Genomic DNA, 17371 nt, shown 5'->3' with positions numbered 1-17371 from the left:
CCTCCATGTATTTGAGTTCCTTACAAATTTCCTCTTGTGGTTGAGTTCAACTTTCAAAGCATTGTGGTCTGAAAATATGCAGGGAACGATCCAATTCTTTTGGTACTGATTGAGGCCTGATTTGCGACCCAGTATGTGGTCTGTTCTGGCGAATGTTCCATATGTACTTGAGAAGAATGTGTATTTTGTTGCTTTAGGATGGAATGCTCTGAATATGTCTATGAAGTCCATCTGGTCCAGTGTGTCATTCAAAGCCCTTGTTTCCTTGTTGATCTTCTGCTTAGGTGATCTGTCCATTGCAGTGAGTGGGGTGTTGAAGTCTCCTACTATTATTCTATTATTATCAATGTATTTCTTTAATTTTGTTATTAATTGGTTTATATAATTGGCTGCTCCCATGTTAGGGGCATAAATATTTACAATTGTTAGATCTTTTTGTTGGATAGACCCTTTAATTATGATATAGTATCCTTCCTTATCTCTTATTACAGTCTTTGGTTTAAAATCTAATTTGTCTGATATAAGGATTGCTACCCCAGCTTTCTTTTGATATCCGTTAGCATGATAAATGGTTTTCTACCCCCTCACTTTCAATCTGGAGGTGTCTTGGGGTCTAAAATGAGTCTCTTGGGGGTGCCTGGGTGGCTCAGTCAGTTAAGCGTCTGCTTTTGGCTCAGGTCATAATCCCAGGGTCCTGGGATCAAGCCCCACGTTGGGCTCCCTGCTCATCGGAGAGCCTGCTTCTCCCTCTCTCTCTGCCTGCTGCTCTGCCTACTTGTGCTCTCTCTCTCTCTCTCTGTCAAATAAATAAGTAAAATCTTTAAAAAAAATTTTTTTAAATAATAAAAATAAAACGAGTCTCTTGCAGACAGTATATGGATGGGTCTTGCTTTTTTATCTAATCTGATACCCTGTATCTTTTGATTGGGTTATTTAGCCCATTTATAGTCAGGGTAACTATTGAAAGATATGAATTTTGTGCCATTGTATTACCTATAAAGTCACTGTTTCTGTATATTGTCTTTATTCCTTTCTGGTCTATGTTACTTTTGGGCTCTCTTCACTTAAAGGATCCCCTTTAATATTTCTTGCAGGGCTGGTTTAGTAATCACAAAATCTTTTAGTTTCCGTTTGTCCTGGAAGCTTTTAATGTCTCCTATTTTGAATGACCTCTTTGCTGGATAAAGTATTCTTGGCTGTATATTTTTCTCATTTAGCACCCTGAATATATCATGCCAGTCCTTTCTGGTCTGCCAGGTCTCTGTGGATAGGTCTGCTGCCAGCCTAATGTTTCTACCCTTGTTGGTTACAGGCCTGTTGTCCTGAGCTGCTTTCTGGGTTTTCTCTTTGTCTCTGAGATTTGTAAGGTTCACTATTATATGTTGAGGTGTTGACCCTTTTTTATTGATTTTGAGGGGGGTTCTCTGTGCCTTCTGGACTTGAATGCCTGCTTCCTTTCCCAGATTAGGGATGTTACCAGCTATAATTTGCTCTAATATACCTTCTGCCCCTCTGTCTCTCTCTCTTTCCTCTTTTTCTGGGATCCCAATTATTCTAATATTGTTTCGCTTTATGGTATCACTTATCTGTCGATTTCTCCCCTCGTGATCCAGTAGTTGTTTATCTCTTTTTCTCATCTTCTTTATTCTCCATTAATTCTCTCTTCTGCCTCATTTATCCTAGGAGTTAGAGCCTCCATTTTTTATTGCATCTCTTTAATAGCCTTTTTTATTTCAACTTATGATTTTTAGTTCTTTTATTTCTCTAGAAAGGGATTCTCTAGTGTCTCCTGTGCTTTTTTTCAAGCCCAGCTAATATCTTTATAATCGTTATTCTGAACTCTACTTCTGACATCTTACTTATATCCATACAGATTAGGTCCCTGGCAGTCAGTACTGCCTCTTGTTCTCTTTTTTGGGGTGAGTTTTTCTGTCTTGTCATTCTTCCAGAAAGTGGTCGCTTTTCTATTTGTAGAATTGCAGCAGTTCTTAGAGCGCCAGTTAAGTTGCAGGTGTTCAGAATGATTTGATAGCTATCTAGCTGAATTCCTGGGGCCAGATGAAATTAACATCTCCTAATTCTCCACCATCTTGGACTCTCTCCCAGAACTAATTAAAATTCTTAAAAGGTGATGTGGATCACCATTTTACTTTTTAAAGAAACTGGGTTTTTTTTACATGTAAAATAAAGTTATCAATTCAAATCTTGGTACATTTTATAAAAACAAGAGGTAATGTTGTAGTAAAACAGCAGGAGCTTTGTTAGGCAACATACTGTTTGTTTACTCTGTGCAATAAAATACTTTGTTCATACTACACTTACTCAACGTGACCTACAGTCACTACAGACATTTCATGAATTTTCATGGGACTCCCATAGACTTACTGTTGAGGTGGAGAGACATTTACAATCATAATGTGCCATGAAGACTTGAAAACATTACTTCTAGTAGGAGATAATGTTCATATTATTTGAATTGCTTTTAGGTACTGAATAGCTGAGTTACAAGGACTGAAAATGGAAAGCATTCTAAAAGCCCATGCACACTGTTTTTCACACCCTTCTTCAGAACACACTAAACCTTAAACTTGTTTGACACATTTCTCTTCATACACAGCAAGCAACAGCACCCGATCAAAGCCTGAGAAGTAATGCTGCTGTGTAAACACTGCAACTATTTCTGAAAAAAAGCATGAGACGTATACGCCAAAGCTGCCCAGTTCCATAATCTGTATCACATGGATCACATGTGTGTGTATCCACATGTAAGAATGTATTAAGATGACAGTGAAGTCTAGTCACAGCAATTTACAGGCTTAGTATATTTTTTACACTTTGTTTGAAGGAAAATTTCAATATTTTACGGTCTTTTAGTAGATGTTACATACACTGCACTTTATGAAATCTGAAAGGTAATGAAATAACTTTTTTCCAACATTTTGGTAATAAAACAGTGTTTCCCCACATACTTGTACTTTCTGTCTACATGATCTGTTTGATCTGAGAACCACTAATCACAAAGACTGACTCAGTGGAATAACTAGAAAAATAATGAGGGCAAAGAAGATTACCAATTTGATGAACTCAACACAGATTTTGCATAAATTAGCAGATCAGGAGTTGCAACTCAGTCATGTAAAAAACTCCATTACCTGTTATTTTGGTGCTGTAGGTAGAATAGCATGTGGTAAAAAATGCGAAGTATTGGCTGGTTGGGTATCCTTGATGGAAAGTGCAATATCTGGTAGAATGGGAAGGAGCAACTGTGTCCTGACTGTAGGACTGCACATTATGTTCACTGCACTCTCATTTTCTTTTCTTTTCTTTCTTTTTTTAAGATTTTATTTATTTGAGAGCTCACTCGCTCGCATGAGTGGTGGGGAGAAACAGAGGGGCAGGGAGAAGCAGACTCCCCACTGAGCAGGGAGCCCGATGCAGGGCTCTATCCCAGGACCCTGAGGTCATGACCTGAGCCGAAGGCAGATACTTAACTGACTGAGCCACCCAGGCGCCCCCCCCCCCATTTTTTTTTTTTTTTAAGATTTTATTTATTTGAGAGCAAGAGAGAGTGCACTCTCATCTTCTGTATACACAATTCAGAGCTCTAAAGGAGTCTGGCTTTTACTTTTTTTTTTTTTTAAGAAAGGAAAAGATTAAAAAAAAGTCACAAAAGGAGATTGTAACTAGCCTTAACATGTACCTGTCAGTATTATGAATATTGTCATAAAAAGCTATCTATTAAAAATCAGAACAGAAACTTAATTTTTTTAATCTTAAGATGTGTAGAATGTTTCTAAGATATTAAAAATGATTCGAATCCATGCATAGTGTTAAGATCATTTTTCTAATTATTCCATTGAGTCAGTTTTTAAATCACCATTTTTATGTTTATTTTTTAAGTGTTTGATAATAAGTTGTAGTTCAATTGGAGAAAAAGTGTGTTTGCTTTTTGAAATCTCATTTATTAGTTGCTCTGTAAGCACAGTGCCTGTAGTTCTTGTTCTTGCCTCTTACCCATGTCCTCCATCTCTCCCTCCCCTACTCTTCACTTTCTCTCAGCAAACTTGGCTTTTGTGGAAATGGGCATACAATGTGAGGAAATTATGTGAGTTGGGAATTTCACTGTTCATTTTGGAGAAGAATTTTTTTTTTTTTTAAGATTTTATTTATTTGACAGAGAGAGAGAGCGAGAGAGGGAACACAAGCACAAGCAGGGGGAGTGGGAGAGGGAGAAGCAGGCTTCCCGCGGAGCAGGGAGCCCAATGTGGGGCTCCATCCCAGGACCCTGGGATCGCGACTTGAGCCGAAGGCAGACGCTTAACCACTGAGCCACCCAGGCGCCCCTGGGAGAAGAATTCTTTATAATTTTTTTAATTGCCATGGTAACTTTTTTCATAGTTAGATACTATGCAAAATATATCAACAAAGAACTTTTCTTCATCACTTAAGCAAATCAAACTTAAGTACCTGTTGATACCTTTTAGTGAAGTTGGACATCTTTTAAAGTAGGCTTTCTTCTAAAGTGATTGTGGAATAGACGGTTTTAAAATTTTGTGTGGTTCATTTGAAGAAGTTTTCAGGTAATAGGATATGCTTTTCTCTGTTAGAGAACTAGTGTTTAGGATTTCAATCTGGTGGGCAGAGTATTTGGCCACATGTAGTAATAACCTTCTGCAAAGATCATCGTATAGATGAATTTAGCAACCAGATTTTGGCAGTACCTACTCTCACATTCTTGTTACAGTGAGTGGTATTTGTTCAAGTTCCACAGCCACATCCATGCACTTACACTTTCTTTTTAACATACAATTCATCTAAGGAGGAACATGGCATAGCATGAGTATATACAAATGAATGTGATGCTTGGAGTTGTGTGGGGTTTTTTAAAGTTACTTAAAATATTTACTTCCCTGTATTACAGATCAGTGGTTTTCAAGTATGTGAAACAGAAGAATTATTTTTAAAATAAATTCCTAAAATAAGTAGAAATGTAATTAGAAGTTCTGAGTGAAGCAGGGCTGGTAAGGGTTTAGAGCCAAATCCTCTAGTGTTTCTTTGAACATAGTTTTGAAAAGCCTAATATTTAGAGGACCATAATAAACATATTGAAATGTGAGTATTATCTAGCTAAATGGGACAGATTTTCTTGTGAGGGAAAAATCAAGGTTTTTCTTATCTTTTAGACTTGAAGGTACTAAATATCTGCTCTAAAGATAAAATAATCATTGTGGGTTATCATTATGGATACATAATGGTGGATTGGGTGCCAGAGGACCTAGGTTCTGATCCCAGAACAAGTTATTTAACATTCTGGGCTTCAGTTTTCTCATCTCGAAAGTGAAGCAGTTGAACTAGAATTAGAAGAGATTTTAGAGATAATCTATTAATAGTCTGGTAATCAACTATTAAGTCCACTTAACTCTGTGGAAAACCCTCTCAGACCATACAACTTTAGTAGTTTTAATATCTTTTTTTTTTTTTAAGTAATCTGTATGCCCAAGTGGGGCTCGAACTCATGACCCTGAGATCAAGAGTTGCACGCTCTACCACTGAGTCAGCCAGATGTCTCAGTAGTCTTATTATCTTTATGTTGACTTGAGTCACAGTATTTGGTTCTCCCCTTTCTTCATAAATGTCAAAAGGAAACATGAATATGATCTTTATTTCTTATAGGTTCAGCATGCACTGAAAAAATCTGAGAAGGCTTTGGATACCCTAAACAAAGCCATTGTCATTGATCCCAAGAACCCTCTATGCAAATTTCACAGAGCCTCAGTTTTATTTGCAAATGAAAAATATAAGGTAAGATACGTATTTTAATGGTTTTCAGCATTTTATTGCTTAAGTTTTGCCCCTTCTTTTAATAGACCAAAAGTTATTTATACTTTTTCATCTCTAATAGTTTATTTTTCCCATTTTCAGAAGCTATTCATTTTCTTTTGTGATTTTATTTCTTTATGAAATACTGATAGGTAGGATGGGTTGTATGGATATTTAGGAATATGTGTTATTCCTTATAAGGATTCCATATATAGAAAGACAGTTTTTCCATCAGGGAGTTATCTTAAAGGTAAGACCTAAACCATCCTCTTAGGACCAAAATATCTGAACAGGTGGCAAATGAATGTGTGTGCATTATTCAACAGATATTTACTGAGTACCTATTGCATGTCAGGGACTAGGAATATAGTGGCAAGCAAAGCAAAGCAATCACATTTCCTGCCTTTAGTACCCTTTTAGAGGGGCAACAGACATTAATCAAATAAGGACAAAAATAATACATGTTGAGTACATAAAGGAAAAGTATAGTGAGTTATGAAAGCTTATAACAAGGATACTTGGTTTAGTATGATGTTTTTCTCTCTTCTCACACTGTTTTCCAAATTGTAGAGCTGTAGCATGAAAAAAAGCTGAGAAAATAAGATAAGGAAAATTGAGAAAGAAAAAAGAGGCATAAAGTGACAATGGGATCTTTGTCATCATTTAGTCAATCATAAACCATGAATCCAAAGTTTTGATTTAAAGTTCAGGTTACTTTTTTAATAAATTTAGGCTCTTCCTAAAAAGAGTAAAAGTTACCAAGCAAACAAAAAAAAAAACCCTCCAAAATTTAAGTGCACAGAATATGTTGGACCTAATAATCCATTTCAGTAGCCTCCCTAGAAATCAGTTCTTCCAGTACACATTGACATTTGCTGAAATTGAAAAACACAAAACCAATGATAAACTCTTAATATTTCCAGACTAATAAAGATACATAAAATCAACCATCTGATTTATTCTTTGTCATTTATTCAGTGATTCCCCTAATCTCACTCTTTTTCTTTATCAAGAGGTGGATGTCTAGTCCTACTGTTTTTGTTCTTCTATAAAAGAAACACTTTACAACTTTTAACTTGCTCTTTGAGGTACTATAATTATAATTCATCATTTGTTTTCATGTTTTTGCTTCATTGCATCTCTTTACATTTGTGGTCAGATTCTTCAATTGAAGGATTTTATTCAATTTATTATTCTCAAAGCCATTTTAATATCAACACACCCACGAAGTATGCCGTATAAATCAGCCCTGTTCTTGGTTCAAGAAGCCCAAATTCTAATCTGACCCATTGTTGAAGCTATAATGGTCACAGCCATTTTTGACTACCAGCTTAGGGTTTGGCTAAATTGTAAGGCCTACTTTGATGCACGGGTACATCCAGTATGCCTCTATTAAAATAAAAAGGGATATCAGGAAAAAGTTACTGATTACTTCTGAAATGTCTTGGCTTGAAAAATGAAAAGCAAATAGTGGCAACATCTCTGTGGCAAAAGCCTTCTAAATACCATCCTATTTAATGAGCTGCATTGATATCAGGTAAGTCTTAAGTCTTTAAGGCAAAAGTGAGAACTCTGATACTGTGTTAGTCAGTGTTTCTCAATGAGTCTTTGTAATTAGATTATTGAGGTGGGGGGATATAATAAATGAAATTTTTATAATTACAACATGCAGTTATAGAAAGAAAACCTATCCATTCTGAACTGTGTGTGGTGAGCAGTGAAGGATTGGGGTGCATTGTCCTGATTAAGATTTCTTTAAAACAGTGGTTCTCAAAGTATGGCCTGGGCACTTCTGGGGGCCCCCAAAAATCCTTTCAAGGAGTCTACAAGATCAAAACTATTTTCATAATAATATTTAGATGTTATTTGCCTTTTTCACTTTTATCATCTCACCAATGTACAGTGGAATTTTCCAAAAGCTACATGACAGATTGAATGCAGAAGCAGATAAGAGAGTCCACCTGTTTTCTTTTAACCAGAGATTTGCAAAAATGTTAAGCAGTACCGCTATTCTTACTGACTTAATTGTTCTGAAAAAGTTATTTTTCATTAAAAAAATATTATCTATGTTAACATGTGATGGTTTGGTGTTGTTACTTTTAAATTCATGGATAAATATTTTTAAAACCTTCACATTTTAATTTCTGATATAGTAAGTATTGATAGCTATAATCCACATTAACAAAAACTCTTTGGGTTCCTCAATAAGCTTTAAGAGTGTAAAGAAGTCTGGAGACCCAACAAGTGTAAAAATTGCTTTTTTGCAATATTAAAATCAGTCTCAGATTTCTTCGTTGTGGTACAGGCTTTTTCAGTCCCTGTCAGTAACATTTGACAGGTGTTAACAGTGATTGTAAGTAAGTAATATCCATGACCACAGATCTTTTATCTTGATTCTTTATTCCATGTATATTTTACAATACTTAATAGTATGGAAGGAATAGAGAACAGTCTACCTCGTAGAATTATCATATGTAATAAGTCTTCCATTCATAGACTAGCAGATGTGATTCTCAGACCCATTCAGCCCAGCAGTACTTTGAGTTTATTTCTCTTGGGCTGCCAGCAATTAGGAAGACAATGAAGTGTTAAGGATGCACCAGAGCCCCTTACATACTTGTGTAAAAAACACAGCACTTGAAACAAATACACCAAGAAAGTGTGTGTGTGTGTGTTTGCCTTTACTCTTTTTTATTCCTTTTTATTATAGAAAATTTCAAACATCACTATACTGTGATAATGAGTCCATGGAACCTACCACCCAGCTATTTTCATACTACTTCCCACAAAAACATTTTATGTAAATTTTTTTTTTTTTTTAAGATTTTATTTATTTGAGACAGAGAGAATGAGAGACAGAGAGCATGAGAGGGAGGAGGGTCAGAGGGAGAAGCAGACTCCCTGCCGAGCAGGGAGCCCGATGCGGGACTCGATCCAGGGACTCCAGGATCATGACCTGAGCCGAAGGCAGTCGCTTAACCAACTGAGCCACCAGGCGCCCCTGTGTAAATCTTTTATTTTAGATAATGCCTATAAAAAATTTACAAAAGCCAGGAAATTACATTTGGCCTTAGGTTAAGGGAGGGTCAGGTAGGAATGTATTAAACTTTTTTAGAACTGTGAAATAAGATTGGTTCCTTATTCTTTATACCCTTCTTAGAGAAATAATACTAAAGTCTTATACCAATCAATGAATAAATCCCCTTTTGTTACCCAAATGCTATAATCCTCTGATACCTTTACTAGCCCACTCTCTTTGATCACTGCTTTATTCCTTATATCTTTGTGGGGGCTTTTTATGAAAGTAATAGGCTTGTTACCCAAAAATTCAAATAATATGAAACTATAAGAAAATACGAAGTTGAATGTGCCTCATAAGGGGACCCTCCAGGGAGGAGCATTGTTAACAACTCAGAACATACTTCTTTAGATCTTTTTCTCATTATTTATATATTTTTAATTGTACCTAACAGTAGACTTACCCTGTTGTGGTAGGCAGGGTAATGACCCCTCAAGGATGTCCATGCCCTAATCCTGAGCACCTGTGAATGTGTTACCTTACGCAGCAGAAGAAACTTTACAGATGTGATTAAGGATATGGACCTTGAGTTGGGGCGAGTATCCTGCATTATTCAGGCGGTGCTAGTCTAATCACATGAATCTTAAAAGTGGAGGATCTTTCCCAGCTGTAGTCAGAAGCAGCATGAGAAGGACTCAACCAGCCTTTGTAGCCTTTGAAGATGGAGGAAGAAGGCTACAAGCCCAAAAATGTGGGCAGCCTCTAGATGCCAAGAAAGGCAGGGAAACAGATACCCTGCACAAAGGAAGGGACCTTGATTTTAGCCCAGTGAGACTCATATTGGACTTCTAATGCACAGACTATAAGATAAAAAAATTTGTCTTAAGCCATCAAAATTGTGGTAATTTGTTATGACAGAATAGGAAACTAATGCAACTACACATACTGTTCTATAATTTGTTTCTTTTCACTTTAACACTCCTGTGGATAGTTGATACTTACCTTTTTTTCTTTTTTAACCTAACTTACATTGGATTTTGTTTTACTACAAAGAGGTATAGAGAAGAAAAGTAGATAACCTCTGTGGACATTAAAGAGAAATAAAATATAATATTTATGTTAGAAAATTCAAAAAATAGAGAAAGCTACCAAGGAAAAAATAGAAGGTCCCTGCTCCCCTTTTACCTCAGTCATCCCCTTCCCAAAGGTAAGCCATTTATATGGGGCATATATGTATTGATTTCTGCCAGAAAAAAAGAAAAATTTATATGCTCACATAAATATAAAATATTTGTGGGAATACCCACATAATTATTGGTATATGTGTGGCATATATGTTTTGTTACGAAAGAAATAGTATTGCACGTACTCTTTTGCATCTTGCTTTTGCTTCTTTTCTTTTAACATATGGTTGAGCACCTATAAATCTAGTGTTGCATAGAGAATGGACCACAATTTATTTAACTAGACTATGATTAGACACATCTTGATTGCTTCTAGTGATTTGCAGTAGCATGTTGGGTCGAATGTTCTTATAAAGATGATTTAGTGAATTTTTTTTAATATATCCCTGAGATAAATTCCTAGCAGCGGGATTGCTGAATCAATGGTGCAGTTTTTAACTTAATAGATAATGCTAAATTGTCCTCATAAACAGGTTGCATCAGTTTACAATTCCACCTTCAGTAATGAGAATGCCTGATTCCTCTCTCTCATAGTAACTTTATGCAACATCAATTTATTTTTATTTTTGTCCATTTGCTAGGTGAAAAGTGGACAATATCTCATTTGGGGAACCAGTTTTATTTTTGATCATGTCTTTTAAATAAAAATCTATTTCTCTATCTTTTCTCTCAATTTCCCGAACCCTTTTGCAATGGTCAGAAGATTTCTAGACAGTTTTGACTTAATTCAGAGGGTTAAATTTTAGACTCTTCATCATGAGTTAAAATGGCAGGTTGGTAGTCAAAGCTTAGTGTTTGCATCAGGGAGACGGTATATTAACAGAACTTCAGAATTGTTTTATTCTGCAACTTAGTTTTCAAAACTCTTTCACACACAGTGTAATGGAGTATTGTTATTTTAAATAAAATGGTGACCAAAGCAAGCATTGTCACCCGCATGTCTGTGTGTTCTCCATGTACTCTGGTGAATTCCTGCCATTTCTTAGTTCCTGTTGTCTTAAGTATTTTCATGCATTTTATTTTCACAACAAGAATTAACGCAATAGGGAAGTGCATTAATTAAGATCTAGTATAAGCTTTAGTTAAGATGATTTGGGAAATCAAATAAAAACACTTGCTTAGTTAGAACTTTGTAAAATTTTGCTACTCTGTTTTTCTTTGCTTTTTTCAGTCTGCTTTACAAGAACTTGAAGAATTGAAACAAATTGTTCCCAAAGAATCCCTCGTTTACTTCTTAATAGGAAAGGTAAAGATTTGGGCCATGGTCCTAAACTGTGACTTTCATAACAAATACTAACTTCTGAAGAAGAAATATAATACATATTGTGCAACATCTACTGAGCAAATTCAACTAGAGCTCTGAACTAAATGCTCTGGGAATAAAGAATGGATTTAGTTAAAACATTTAAGAAGATGATATCCTGATGAAGGAGCAAGAACATACACACCATAATCCTAAACATACTATGGTTCTGGAAGTATATTAGCACTTGCAGCCAATGGCAGTCATGAGTTCGTTACTGAGACTACATCTTGGAAAGCTCTTAGCTTCCAATTATCAACAAAATATGTAGGCATCCCCCAAAAGAAAAAAATTAATGCTCTGTGTAGTCTTAATTAGAAGAACTGGCTTCCAAGATTTCCAAGACCAGACTAGTCAAGACTTTACAGACTTGGCCCATAGATGCCAACTGGTGAAGGTAGCTGGGAACAGTGGACAGGTGTTAAGAGTTGATATAATAGCCTTTAAAAATCAGTGTACATAATGCTAATCAAGCAGCTTGTAGTTCATTTCTTTCAGTTGTCATTGATCCAGTCAAAGTATGATTTATTGGAAGCTCACTATCAGAGAGACAGAGGCAAGGAATTCTGAAAATATCTGAATATATTAGAAGGAACTCAGAAGTTAACTCTGAGTTTTTCTATAGGATGAAAGTGGCCTACTCATCAGAATGGGTTTATAGCATGTAAATCAGAAGCCTATTTAAATTATTAATGTATAGGATTTTATAATTGAAACTCACAACTTAATGAAAAATGTAGTGCTGCTGTTTATTTTTAGGTTTACAAGAAGTTAGGTCAAACACACCTCGCCCTGATGAATTTCTCTTGGGCTATGGATTTAGATCCTAAAGGAGCCAATAACCAGATTAAAGAGGCAATTGATAAACGCTACCTTCCAGATGATGAGGAGCCAATAACCCAAGAAGAACAGATCAGTGAGTATCATCCATAAGAATCAGGTTTGTATGTGTATCAAACCAGAGAGCTAATAAAACATCACCTCAGAGTTAGGCAAAGGGGAACAGATATTTCTTAATGACACAGAATAAACATGGAAATTTTCTTGACTATTGAATATTCAGAAAGCTACCTTTTGCATAAGGATTTGTGGGCTGCTTTTAAATTTTTTTTTTAACCATGGTGTATTCTTTATACCAAATGGAATTTTAGAGAAATTAAATAGGGCAATATATTAACAAAGTGCATGTGGAGTCAGGTAACTACTCTCCGTTTTGGATCTAATTTGCTGTGACTTTGACAAATCCATTGCAGATTTTTACCAGGACATTAATTTAAATACGTAACTAATGCCTGCCTTACCTGCTTCATAGGAATGCGGGGTGGGATGGAAGGGATGATAGATGTGACAATATGTTGAAGACATTATAAGTGCTAAGTGAATGAAGAATAAATTTGTGCACTTTTTTTTTTAAAGATTTTATTTATTTATTTGAGACAGAGAGAATGAGAGAGAGAGAGCATGAGAGGGGGGAGGGTCAGAGGGAGAAGCAGACTCCCTGCCGAGCAGGGAGCCCGATGCGGGACTCGATCCCGGGACTCCAGGATCATGACCTGAGCCGAAGGCAGTCGCTTAACCAACTGAGCCACCCAGGCGCCCTTTGTGCACATTTTAAAGTATTGATGAAAAGTATTGACAGATCTGTAGTAATGATTATTCAAATTCTCTGAAGCTCTGGCAAATTCAAAATCTAAAAATACGACTAATGTATATAAATTGAAGGGTCAAGAAAAGAGGAGGGAACAAAGAAGTAGTTTAAGGCAGTAGTAAATACTCTATCCCTAAATTGAGTGTATATCTTTTTTTTAAAGATTTTTTTTAAAAGTTTTTTTGTTTTAGAGGGCACGCAAGTGGGGGGAGGGGCAGAGGGAGAGAATCTTCAAGCAGACTCCCTGCTGAGCATGGAGCCCCACATGGGGCTCTGTCCCAGGAACCATGAGATCATGACCTGAGTTGAAACCAAGAGTCAGATGCTCAACTGACTGAGGCACTCTAACTTGAGTGTATATCTTAACATAACTAGTGAGAACATAACTAGTTTGAACGAAGTCCTTTTTTAAGATTTATTTATTTGTTAGACAGGGGGCGGGGCAGGGGCAGAGGAAGAGAGAGAATCTTAAGCAAACTCCGCACCTAGCATGGAGCTGGATGCGGGGCTCGATCTCACAACCCTGAGATCATGACCTGAACTGAAACCAAGAGTGGGTTGCTCAACCAACTGTGCCACCCAGGCACCCCTAATAGTATTTTTTAATAATAAGAGAATTGAGAAACTTCTGTTGAGAGGAACTAAGATACCTTTGTTCCAGAAAACTTGGCAAAAGGCTTTAATTAAAATCATAATTCCTATAATCCCAATAACCTTTTTTAAACTGAAGGTATATTTTATATTTCTGTGGACTAGCAGGGACTGTTCCCAAAGTAGTAGAGTCAACAGTTGGAGGGAATGTCAGTCTTTTTTTAATGTCTCGGAAAACTAGCTCTAACTCCTAGGGCAGGAATAAGGAATTCATTAGGGAGAGGCAGCTTTAATAGTTAACTCTTTTTTTTTTTTTTTTAAGATTTATTTATTTATTTATTTGACAGAGAGAGAGACATAGCGAGAGAGGGGACACAAGCAGGGGGAGTGGGAGAGGGAGAAGCAGGCTTCCCGCGGAGCAGGGAGCCTGATGCGGGGCTTGATCCTGGCCTGAGCTGAAGGCAGACGCTTAACGGCTGAGCCACCCAGGCGTCCCAGTAGTTAAAACGCTTAAAGGTTTAATGCAATGAACTAATCTTCTCAGACAAGCTGTAAAATAAAGAACCTGAATTGCATTTTATTGAAGGATATCAGGATTTTTAAGGGCCTTAATTTAAGATCTCATCTCTCTGCATAGAATAGTTTTCCTTATTTCCTTAACCAACAAGAAATATTTGTCAGACGCCTTACTGTAGACTTTTCTTTTTATTTTTTTAAAGTGGGAACAGATGAATCCCAGGAGAGCAGCATGACAGATGCAGACGACACACAACTTCATGCAGCTGAAAGTGATGAATTTTAACTTCTGGAAATCAGACTTTTGCAACTGGATGTGTGACTAGTGCTGACATGTTTCTTGTCCCTCCATATACTGAGTCTTCACTCTTGAGCCGGCAGTGTCGTCATCCATCCCTTATACTATGAGAGTGCCACTTTCATTGGACCCTGACTGTACACAGAATGAAAGGCAGTGCAATATTTAGCTGCTAACAAGACTGGCTCTTTCACCAGTATGAATGACAATTTAGGGGGTAGGATGGGGAACTTTCTTTTCTTTTTTTTTTTCTTTAATCTCCCTTTGTTGGAAAGCTATCATGGAAGGAAGAGTTATGTTTTATCTTGAAGGAACCGTTAGATATGGAAAATAGTGATGAACCAGAATTTCTTGGTTGTTTTTCCAAAAATTTGTTTTTATTTGGTTCTGTTCCTGATTAACAGAGTGACTGACCTTCATTTCTAGGTTCTTCAAGAATGGTGTTAGCAAGTGCCAGATGGAACAATAAAAAGACATTGCCTATAACAGAGTAACTTGATTGCCAAGGAATGTAAATTACCTTAAACTTGCAGTGTCTCCCATAAGCAAATGTAATGGGCACATTGGGACTCATGTGTAGGAATCAAATATCCCTCCATACAGTGTACACTTATTCTTGGCAAGAATGCTTTAATGTCTAACCAAGAATTTTAATTTATTCATCTTGCTTCAAAGTGTTGATCATTGTCTTGGTATTGCAAACTTTAAAGTTGTCCCTTTATCATATTGCCTCTTCTCTTTGAGCTCTGTGGGATCACCTTTAACATTCAGAGATGGTAGAGTGTTTGCCCACTGAAAAGCCAAAACAAGGCCTTTTACCATTTAAGTTCACCGTAAGAATCAAAATGAGAACACTAAAGTGGAGAGACCTAAGAGATCATGATAGCGAAAGCCTTAATACAATCAAAATTGTACCTTGAATCTATATTTGTTCAAGAAAGTATCCCTTTGACTTTTCTAAGTGTTTAAGCAGGGTGCAAGAATGTGTAGTTACCTTTGGTTGAGGTCATTTCCATTCTTTTCGGCTCTCTGCTTCAAATTATTTTCAGTAGTGTGAGTCACCAAAATGTTTACCAAGAGTGATTGGGTTTAAGATACTAGAAATTTTTAGCTGCAAAAAACCCCCCATTCTTATGAAGGAGATGAGTTCTCTCCTGATTTTCTCATAATATAAGTTGGTGTCTTCGAGGAATGGCCACAATTTTAAAGATCTAATTATGCGTAATAAAATGGGAATTATTGGAATTTCACAGTAACAGATTTAAAGTCTTAAATTGTGTATCTCCTTTATTGTAATGTATTGAAATTTTTAGAGAAACTTTAGTTGTTAACATTTTTTTAAGTGCCAATGTCAGAATATAACAAATTATAGTTTCTTATGAATGACAGGCCTACGGTTATTATTTTGGATTATTTGATGAAGGACAAATTTATCTACTGGTTACCTGTACTTGTTAGTCAAGTTGTGAAAACAAGGTGGATTACAGAAGATGTGAACAAAATTTTAACCTGTAGACTCAGTAACTTCCTATCATTTACTGTTAATCTGCTCATTTGAACGTGGACCATCATAAATTAATTCAAGTCAGAGTCTTAGATTAGGTATTGGGTGCCAGAGAGGTATTTAACCAAATTTCCTACCTAAATCTATGTAATAATATGTGCTGCTTAAAGAAATAATTTATAAGAAAAAGGAAAGGTTGGGAGTAAGTGAGTATCATTAAAAATTCCCAAAGGCTAGCACTTGGATTCTAACAAATATTCCCTTTTATTCATTAGTTCTGTAATATTTAATCTTATATTCCTTTATTTTTTAATTGGCACATCATAAGCTACATGACAGTATCAAGTACAGAATTTCATAGAAAGCTTCAGCCTGAGCTCCGTTCCAAAGCCTGGAGGAAGCTAAGCTCAGAACATAATTTGCTGATGTATAATTATCTTTTGTAGTAGGAATTTATGTCCCGTGCCAGAGCTGAGAGCCTTTCTGGTACTAATTTTGAGACCAAGGATAAAAGGATAGTGTGGAAGGCACACCATGGCAATGGCTGCCTATGGGACACTCAGCCCAAGCTTAGTCTGATGGCATTTTCCTCATACCTACTTTCAAAATGTTTAGGTATTTGAAGCCTTATTCCCACCTAGTAACTGTTTCTGGCTTGCTTGCTTGCCTTTCTTTTTTTTTTTTTTTTTTTTGCCTGGAATGAGGATCAAACAACCAGAAAAGGACATATATTTTGATCAAGCAAAATGTTTGTTTGAAATTTCAGTAGTTACTTTGAAGGAAACTTAAAATACTAGGAACTTTATTAGTCTCTTTAAGCTTTTCACACACATACATATATGTGTACACACACACGCTTTTGTTCAGAAGTTACGTTGTGGCATTGAATATTTTTCCCCCTTGGAAATGGTTCCTAACTCTAGGATTTTAGAAGGTTGGAAATATTTTTTCAAGCGAACAATGGTACTCAAAATAATGAAAGGTGGTCCCTACTTTTTCTGTATTTCATCATTTTAAAATTTTTGGTTTTTTCCAAGAACTGCAAGTTACATTTGAACCATGCTGCTGTTGTACCTTAAACAAAAACTCAGTGATAACCAGTATTTAGTCTATTAAAAATGCTCTTTTTGAAGAAAAAAGTTTGGAAGTCTCTGATTAGCCAGACTGTAGTATGGGTCTTCACTGAGAAATATGGTGACCCGTTTTCTTTGTGAAAACCTGGGAAAACACAAGTGTGGGTGTGATGTGTGTGTTCTATTTGCATTGAAACAATGTAATTTTGTGTCTTTTTTTTTTTTTGCTTTTCCTGACTTATTTCAGAAATTGTACAGTCCTTGGGGGGGGAGAAAGCCTTTTCTGTTAATATATTTGCATTCATTAAAGGATACGAAAAATCCAAATAAATTACTTTTGAAAGCAATTTATAATTGTTGAAGCTACATCACAGCTGTGCCATCTGTATTTTTATAGTAAGGCACAGCAAAATAG

The 17371-nt window shown here is 36.2% G+C and overlaps 1 protein-coding gene across 12 annotated transcripts in view; it reads left to right on the top strand.

The window, feature by feature from the left end:
• CDC27 (cell division cycle 27) overlaps positions 1–17004 on the top strand; it is a 75640-nt gene extending 58636 nt beyond the window's left edge. For 4 of the 12 annotated variants that reach the window (XM_064583134.1, XM_064583133.1, XM_045888702.3 and 1 more), the window contains exons 16-19: positions 5674–5802; positions 11195–11269; positions 12086–12242; positions 14285–17004. In XM_064583134.1, the coding sequence (XP_064439204.1) occupies positions 5674–5802; positions 11195–11269; positions 12086–12242; positions 14285–14367 (444 nt within the window). In that variant the 3' untranslated portion in view covers positions 14368–17004. Of the gene's footprint in view, positions 1–5673; positions 5803–11194; positions 11270–12066; positions 12267–14284 lie in introns of those variants that run through there. The other 8 variants (XM_064583138.1, XM_045888705.3, XM_045888704.3 and 5 more) reach the window with 6 other exon arrangements.
• The last annotated feature ends 367 nt before the right edge of the window (positions 17005–17371 follow it).

The sequence above is a fragment of the Mirounga angustirostris genome, unplaced genomic scaffold, assembly GCF_029215605.1.
Source record: "Mirounga angustirostris isolate CCGP_5_RB_7025 unplaced genomic scaffold, mMirAng1.0.hap1 SCAF_17, whole genome shotgun sequence".
NCBI classification, from domain to species: domain Eukaryota; kingdom Metazoa; phylum Chordata; class Mammalia; order Carnivora; family Phocidae; genus Mirounga; species Mirounga angustirostris.
Note: the sequence above shows the minus strand (reverse complement) of the source record. Positions and strands in the feature narration are given on the sequence as shown.